Raw genomic sequence first — 8930 nt, 5'->3', positions numbered from 1 at the left:
CCCCTATTTCTTCTTTTCTTTAGACTAGCCAAACCCAAGTGCTGCAGATGTTCTTCATATGTTTTAGTCTCCAGGCCTTTGGTCATTTTAGTTGCTCTTCTCTGAACTTTTTTTTTCCAAAGTGTCAACATCTTTTTTGTAGTATGGTGATCAAAATTGGTTGCAATATTCCAGGTGTGGTCTTACTAGAGTTTTATAAAGCGTGATTTTGATTCTATGCCTCTATTTATACAAGCCAGGATTGTTTTAGCTTTTTTGGCTGCTGCTGCACACTGCTGGCTCATAGTCAAGTGATCGTCCACTAGGACTCCAAGGTCCCTTTCACAGTTACTGTTTTTGAGCCAGGTCTCCCTAATCTGTACTTTTATCCTTGATTTTTCCTGCCTAAAGGTAAAACTTTGCCCTTCTCCACATTCAAACTCATTTTGTTGGATAGGGCCCATTGTTCCAGTTTGTCAAAATCTTTTGGGATTCTGAGTTTGTCTTCAGGAGTGTTGGTTACTCCTGCCAGTTTAGTATCATCTGCAAATTTGATGAGTTCACCTTCTATTCTATGCCCTCCAAGAAGCACATAGGAAGCACTTGTGCCTTGATTCAAAAAGGTTATGCGTATCAATCCTTTTTTTAAAAAAAATACATTATTTATTTATTCATCAGGTTAATCTAGATTAACACATACAAAAACTCTACAAGATTTTTTTCCGACACTTCAGACTCCCACATTGGCAGGTAGTCTCTGTCTCAGGCATACTTCCAGCTTCATAACCATAATCCCATGTAAGTTCAGTTCCAGCTTTCACAAACCTGCAAAACAAATATGTCACACAATTAGAATAATAGCAATTAATCCATGAGGACCTATGCTTACTTTTACTTTTACGGGTCTTTTCTGAGAATAAGACTGCCAACAAGAAAGTAACAATGTCTGCTCTTCACATAACTTACAGCTATCTTGGTGATCAGAACTGGACATAGTATTCCCAAACGTGATCTCACTAGTGCAGTATGAAGTGGTACTATCATTTCCCACGATCCTGATACTATCTCTCTTGTTAATGCAGCTTAGGACTGCATTGTGCTTTTTGGCAGCTGCAGCATCACCGCTCACTCATATTCAAGTGATGATTCACTAGGACACCCATTCTACCTAAGTGCAGGATCTTACCTTCCTTACCTTGAACTGCATTTTGTCTGCTGTGACCCAATGTTCAAATCTGCCAAGATCCCTCTATCCTCCAAAGTGTTAGCAATAACCCCCAGCCTGTCTTATTAACAGATTACTAAATTTTAATTTTAAGATTGCTAAATTTGAATATCTAGCACATAATGCTTAAGTAGCACTAATCAAGATTTCTGTTTTTAACAAAGATTAAAGAAACAAATGAAATCATGGTTTAATTCACTAAAGTATGCTCTGTCCCTGCAGATCATGCAGGAAAACATTAGTAAGAATGGAAAGCCAGGAAAATTATCTCTCCTGCAACAACTAAAACATGTTATTGGTTTTTAATAATGGTTTGCAAACTCACTTTAAATCATGCTTTTCCTCTCTTTTATAATTAATATTTAATAACGTCTAAAAAACTAAGAGCATTTACCCATGATAAAAACTGAAGTGTTTAATGTTACGGATAAACAGTCTATTAATCAATACTATATACAGCTGCACACTCAAATCCCAAAATAGCTTCCTTCATCAGTTCCTTGAAATATCAAGATTTGTTTATGGTGCAGACATAAAAATATATTACTCCAAACTCAAGCACTTATGCTATAAAAATAAGACAGTCATAGAGCTGCATCTTATCTTTGCCTTTATATAAATGGAATAAAACTCTTGCTATTTTTTTTCTTTTTAATATGGCTCAGCAGTAACAGCGTTCCATTTTCTGCCTTCTGTATTGTTTAGTACAAGATAACCACAGAACAAATATTCAGTTTTATACATTTTTTTTCTATTTTTGCTCACAGAATTATGCTTAGGATTTGTTAACAAAGAAAAATATGTCAAACCTCTTTGTGAAGAATGCCACCCAGGGGAAATTTCTGTTGTGCGTCTCTACAAATACACTTTGTACAAAGAGATTAGGAGAGCAGCTGTGCTATAAACAAAATAAATAATTGTTATAATAGGACCACCTATATTCTTTTAATATACTTTTTGTGCACATTTGGATCATTTCTTTTGACATGGAGTCAGGCACGAATGCCTGGGTAAAGTATTCTTTTCTGTAGTGTTTAACATCATTAATGCAAAAGGAGAAAGGAGGAAAACGGTTTTATAAAGAGACAAAATCTGTGTATTCAGTATTAATAGGTTATAAAACCATAGTGCTGTTTTTAATATATTTTATATGCTATTTATTAACATCTCTTGCTTTGCTATAGCTGGTTAAACATTGTTAGCTCTATCACTCTTGCAAGACCCTCTCAACCTTTGTGTTTCAAGAAACTGTATGGTAACTCTCTTAAGGATTCTGATCATTAACATTCTTATCAACTCCTCAGCCTTTGGATCAGGGATCAAAATATTAGAATTCCAATTAGAGACCTGGCTTCCTGCCATATCAAAAGCAGATAGACCTGCCTTTCACAGTAAATGGTTACACTTTTCTTAACATTTTACTCTGAATTCTTTATGCTTATCTTTTTCTCTTATCAGCTGTAGAATAATCTTCAGTGGTCTCTATTCATGAATGACCATATCCTATTTCTTTATAATTGATAAAATATACAAGAACTTTGTAATTTTGTAGCTCCGTGTAAGAGATTAGTCACTCCCCCACTGTCCACACTTCTTGGGTGACCTTTTTACCACTGAGTTCAACCAAACCAATAAAAGTAAAACTATGCTGACTCTGTGTACCGCTTAGAGAGGGCTGTAAAGCACTGTAAAGCGGCATATAAGTCTAAGTGCTATTGCTATTCCTATTTCAACACATAGCAAGCAAAACTGTAACAAAACATTTTTCAAAATTAGCATATTAGCTGCATGTACAGTAAAGTGTGCTGACTACTCAGTGCATGTGAACTGTATTGGTTGCCAGTGTGCTTCCAGATGTAATTCAAAGAGCCAGTTGTCATCTTTAAAACCCTTCATGTCATGGGACTGGGTTACTTAAGGAAACATTTTTCCCCAGTTGTTTTTACCTGTCTGGCCAAGCAGGATGGAGATATTCTGGGTCCAGTCGGCTAAGGAAGGTTGGCTGTGAGGGCCGAGGTGAGCCTTTTCTGTTGTAGCACCCACACTACTGAACATTTGCCCCCTGGAGATCAGGATGTCCCCATCCTTGCTGGCCCTTTCTGAAGTCCTGGGACCCTGAGCCTATGAAGGGATAAATCTCCCAGTTGTGTTAGTGATAGCTGCATTTTTCTTGGCTGCTGTGTATTTTAATTTTTATGATTATGATTATATTTTTAAACTTTGATTTTAAATATTGCTTGCTGCCCAAAGCTATTGGCTGAGATAGGTGGTTATATAAACTGAATCTAAAGAAGTAAAGAAATAAAGCTTACATTAAGAAACCTGCCTACATTGCCTTCCCTTGTGGCATCCAGCAAACAAGGATTTTCTTCATTCTTTGGACATGTCTCAATTTCTGCTGCCTCATTCATACAAGCAAGTTCTTGTCTGTTTCTCTGAGTTTTCCCCTTTATTGTGCTGTCTGACTCAAGAATGTTCTTATGTTGTTTTTTCACTTCTCTGCCATCTTGCATAGGCAGTTTACTTTTCAATGCAGCATTGGAAAGGAGATTCTCTTTATGGCAGTCAGTATTAGCTTCAGAATTTAGAGTGTTTACCAATTTCTCAAATTCTCCTTGCAGGCTTGATTCTGTAAAGGAGCATTTCAAAATTAGCATATACATTTAGGAGCATCTCACAGTCACACCTTCCATTATCTAGTGTAGAAGCTCTGATTTAAGTTTGCTAGACCAATTTATTAAAATATTATTTTTGAATCCAAAGCTCTATCAGATTCACAGCACGATCATGGCCATACCTACGTTTTTAGTATTTGGATCAAAAGACAAAGCTGCTTTGGATCTGCTTGAATACTGTGCTTTATTTGTTGGCAGCTGCTTACAGGAGATACACTTTTTCCAGGGATAATGACAGGGTAATGTCATTGCATTGCCTCTGCTTCTTGAGTTTACAAATCCAGGAAGAGGCACCACTCTTTTAAGGAGCTGCCAACAAATATAGAAAAGATGCCGATGGAGGATCTGAAGTACCTTTGCTTTCTCTGGATTCAAAACTGTACATCTCTGATAACGGCTTATGCTCAGAAAAAAAACCTGCATCATATAATTCTCATGCCAGAATCACACAGAATATCCCACATATGCCTGCTACATATGTATAAGAGCTCGTAGCAAGAGCTTAGCTTGTGTACTAGGTAGCCATAAATTCTGAACTATCCCAAACAAGTAGATCTTCACTGCTCAAAAGACTTCAAATCAGAGTATCAGGGAGGTAATATTTGAGGCTATCTGCCTACAGAGGTAAGAAACCCATGGCAAAGGCTGGATGTGATATTAATAGAATATTACAGTCTTTTCTGTACTGGTTAAGAATTTTTCATGCTTTTAGATTTTATGCAATTTTGACTTTATTGACTGTAGTGCTTTTAACTCCTTAATAGTGACTTTGAGATATGCAATATTATTTGCAAATTTGTTAAAAATGAAAAAAAAAATGGTGCAACTTTACCTTCATCTCTTTTTTTGGTTGCTGGAGTTATTCTTCTTGTTCCTGACATATGACACAAAGAACTCTCGTCTTCATCAGAGCTGGCATCAGTACTTCCCTTTGAAGAAAGAAATCCAGTAAGAGTAGACAAACTAGGAATTGTAATCCTGGATTTCTTTTGTTGGTTTCTGAAGGTTTTGATCTTTTTTCTAGAAACTATCCAGTTTCTTGGGTCTCAGATACAACAAACACATTTTCTAGTTTTCATATAGCTCCACAGGACATATTGGCCAAGGGTGAGGTAAGATAAATAAAAATTAAATCTAAGAGACTCTCCTGATCTCCATTCAAACCCAAATACTCTACTTAGGGAGGATCAGTCTGTGAAACAGAGTACTCTCGTGCATCCATCTTGGAAGAACAAATTTAAAAGTAGATTTAGGAAACGGTACTATCCTAAAATAATCTCCTTTCTCAGACTCTTACTTCTCCTAGCTGCAAAAGTTCATGAAATGTTTCAAACTCAGAACTGCTCAAATGCAAAATAGACTTTTCAAATTTGAACTGGACAACTACAATTTCATTTGTCAGTTCAATGAAATGTTGGAACACATTCATTAAGGTCAAAACAGCTTGATTTAATCTCAAGATAGTTATTTCAAGATCAGAATAATCGACACATATCTAAACAGTACAGGTAGCCCTCGACTTACAACCATTCGTTCAGTGAAGTTACAACAGCACAGAAAAAAGTCACTTACAACTGGTCTTACATTTATGACCGTTGAAGCAATATCCCCATGGTTGGGCACTTGGCAACCATGCATGTGTTTATGAAGGTTGCAACATCCTAGGGTCACATGATTGCCATTTGTGAGCTTCCTGCCTGACTTTCAACAAATAAAATCAATGGGGGAAGCTGGATTCACTTAACAACCCTGAGATTCACTTAAAAACCACAGTGATTTGCTTAACAACTGTGGCAGAAAAGGTCATAAATTCAGTCATGACTCATTTGATTAGCAACAGAAATTCTGGTCCCAATTGTGATCATAAATTGAGGATTATCTGCAATCTCGTCAAAAGATATATCTATATCATATCTCTCTCTCTCTCTCTCTCTCTCTCTCTCTCTCTCTCTCTCTCTCTCTCTCTCTCTCTCTCTCTCTCTATATATATATATATATATATATATATAGAGAGAGAGAGAGAGAGAGAGATTCTTCTGGGGGAAAGAGAAGGACGGGACAGCATAGGATAGTTCATCAACCTCACTAACTTTAAGATACATAGATTTCAGCTCCCCAAATTCCCCAGCTGGCATGCTTAAGTCCATATATCTTAAAGCTGTTGAGGTTGAAGAATACTACAATACTGTATTATTACTCTCTGAGCAAATAAAGATCTTCCCCTGTCACCTGGCTATCAAATGTAGAAACAGAAGAAATTTGAAACTGTTGAAGCATAGATTAAAAAAATGTAAAAATCCAACAAGGCAGACTAAAAATAAATGCAGAATATTTACTAGTTCTTGCTGGTGTCTTTGAAGAAGTGATGTTTTAGTTTTAGGTCTTGCAATAGTTTCTACATTCCAATTCTTGTATGAAGTGTAGTTCTGAATTCTGCTAACAAAAACATGGTTTTATATAGCATACCATAAAGTAGAATTCTTTAAATATTTTTTAATTATTAATTGTAATAATCCAATGTTTACAGCAGTGTTTCTCAACCTTGACAATTTTAAGGCATGTGGACTTCAACTCCCAGAATTCCACAGCCAGCATTGCTGGCTGTGGAATTCTGGGAGTTGAAGTCCACATGCCTTAAAATTGTCAAGGTTGAGAAACACTGGTTTACAGCAAATTCCTTGTCATCTTGTGGAAATTTTGTGTTGTAAATGCCTACAAAGACTACAAATTTACCTAAACTTTGTGTTGTGTAAACAGACTTACATATCCACTTGAGAGTTTCATTCATTTGGGAGATATAGCACATTCTACTGAAAAAAAAGAGCTTCTACATTAATTGAACTATGTTGAAAGTCCAACATCTACATAATTTGAGAAAAGATATACGGCATTAAAAAATCATTTATATACTAAGAAGTTTTTAGAATTGCTGTACTAAAGGACATCACCACATTGTGTAATATTATTATGATTTGCATTTTGTATGATAAAATAGAACAGAACAGAATAGAATAGAGCTGGAAGGGACCTTGGACGTCTTCTAGTCCAGCTCCCTGCTCAAGCAGGAGGACCTATACTGTCTCAGACAAGTGAATATCTAATCTCTTTTTAAAAATTTCCAGTGATGGAGTGTCCATGATTTCTGGGGGTAAGCTGTTCCATTGGTTAATTGTCCTCACTGTCAGGAAGTTTCTCCTTAATTCCAGGTTGCTTCTCTTTTTGATCAGTTTCCAACCATTGTTTCTTGTCCTTCCCTCTGGTGCTCTGGTGAACGTGACCTCCCTCTTCCTTGTGGCAGCCCCTCTATATTGGAACACTGCTGTCATATCTCTCCTATTTCTTCTTTTCTTTAGACTGGCCAAACCCAAGTTCCACAGCCGTTCTTCAAACATTTTGGTCTCCAGGCCTTTCATCATCTTAGTTGCTCTTCTCTGAATTTTTTCCAGTCTCTCAACATCTTTTTTGTGATATGGTGACCAAAATTGGCTGCAGTATTCCAAGTGTGGTCTTACTAGGGCTTTATAAAGTGGTACTAATACTTTACATGATCTTGATTCTATGCCTCTGTTTATACAACCCAAGATTGTATTAGCTTTTTGGGTTGCTGCTGCACACTGCTGGCTCGTAGTTAAGTGATCGTCCACCAGGACTCCAAGGTCCCTCTCACGGTTGCTGCCTCCAAGCCAGGTCTCTCCCAATCTGTATTTGTTCCTTTGGTTTTTCCTGCCTAAGTATAAGACTTTGCTTTTCTCCACACTGAAACTCATTCTGTTGGATAGGGCCCATTGTTCGAGTTTGTCGATCTTTTTGGATCCTGAGTTGGTTTTCTGGGGTATTGACTACTCCTGACAGTTTGGTGTCATCTGCAAATTTGATGAGCTCCCCTTCAATTCCTCATCTAAGTCATTGATGAAGATATTGAAGAGTACTGAGCCTAAGACGGAACCTTGTGGTACTCCACTACTTACTTCTCTCCATGTGGATGTAGTGCCATTGAGAACTACTCATTGAGTACTGTTTGTCAGCCAGCTACAGATCCATCTGATGATGATGTTTTCTATTCCACCTTTTCCTAGCTTACCAAGGAGTAGGTTATGGTCTACTTTATCAAGTGCCTTACTGAAATCTAGGTATACTATATCCACTGCATTTCGCTGGTCTACTAGTTTAGTTACTTTATCGAAGAATGAGATCAGATCGGTCTGGCATGATCTGTTTTTAACAAACCCTGGCTGCTAGTTATGATTTTGTTTGCTTCTAGTTGTTCGCAGATCTGGTTTTTTGATTATCTTTTCTAGGATCTTCCCAGGTATTGATGTTAAACTGATTGGTCTATAGTTTCCCGAGTCCTTTTTTTTTCCTTTCTTGAAGATGGGGACGACATCAGCCCTTTTCCAATCCTCGGGTACTTCCCCGGTTCTCCACGATTTGTGGAAGATATGGTGCAATGGTTCTGAGATAACTTCTGCCAGCTCTTTCAGAACTCTGGGATGTAATCTGTTGGGTCCTGGTGATTTGTATTTGTCAAGATTGGATAGGTGTTCTCTTACCATTTTCTTGCTTATTTTGATTTTTGTTTCTAGTATATTTTTTGCAGTGGTTTTTTGGGTGTTGGGCTATGTTTTCTTTTTGTGTGAAGACTGATGCAACGTATGAGTTAAGCAGCTCAGCTTTCTCCCTGTTGCCTGTAATTTCCTTGCCATCTTCTCTCTTTCCTTGACTTTTTTCTTGTTGTTAATGTGTTGGAAGAAACTTTTTTATTGTCCTTGCTTTCTGTTGCAAGTCTTTGTTCATTTGAGCTTTGCTTTCCTGACTTCTTTGCATGTTCCGGCTGTCTGCTGATAATCGGCCTTGGTTATGTGCCCCTCTTTCCATTTTTTTGTATCTGTCCATTTTGTCTTTTAGTTTGTTAGTGAGATCTTTGTGCAGCCATGTTGTTTCTTCCTGAATTTGTTTTTCTTCCTCAATGGTATTGTGCTGATCTGGGTTTTTGTGATTGTGTTTTTCAGAGTTTCCCATGCTTCTTGGGTTGTTTTTTCCTTTAGGATTTT

General features: G+C 37.2%; 1 protein-coding gene across 6 annotated transcripts in view; it reads right to left on the bottom strand.

Annotated features, from left to right (window-relative positions):
• Window positions 1-224: 224 nt before the first annotated feature.
• Window positions 225-8930, bottom strand: part of SETDB2 (SET domain bifurcated histone lysine methyltransferase 2) — a 28319-nt gene continuing 19613 nt past the window's right edge. For 4 of the 6 annotated variants that reach the window (XM_039326387.1, XM_039326386.1, XM_039326384.1 and 1 more), the window contains exons 9-13: window positions 6216-6315; window positions 4712-4808; window positions 3517-3833; window positions 2014-2102; window positions 620-804 (exon numbers count right to left, since the gene is read on the bottom strand). In XM_039326387.1, the coding sequence (XP_039182321.1) occupies window positions 687-804; window positions 2014-2102; window positions 3517-3833; window positions 4712-4808; window positions 6216-6315 (721 nt within the window). In that variant the 3' untranslated portion in view covers window positions 620-686. Of the gene's footprint in view, window positions 805-2013; window positions 2103-3516; window positions 3834-4711; window positions 4809-6215; window positions 6316-8930 lie in introns of all 6 variants that reach the window. The other 2 variants (XR_005554650.1, XM_039326385.1) reach the window with 2 other exon arrangements.

This window comes from Crotalus tigris, unplaced genomic scaffold, assembly GCF_016545835.1.
Source record: "Crotalus tigris isolate CLP2741 ecotype Arizona unplaced genomic scaffold, ASM1654583v1 scf7180000024340.7048381, whole genome shotgun sequence".
Classification (NCBI taxonomy): Eukaryota; Metazoa; Chordata; class Lepidosauria; order Squamata; family Viperidae; genus Crotalus; species Crotalus tigris.
This window is presented reverse-complemented; position numbering and strand designations above follow the sequence as displayed.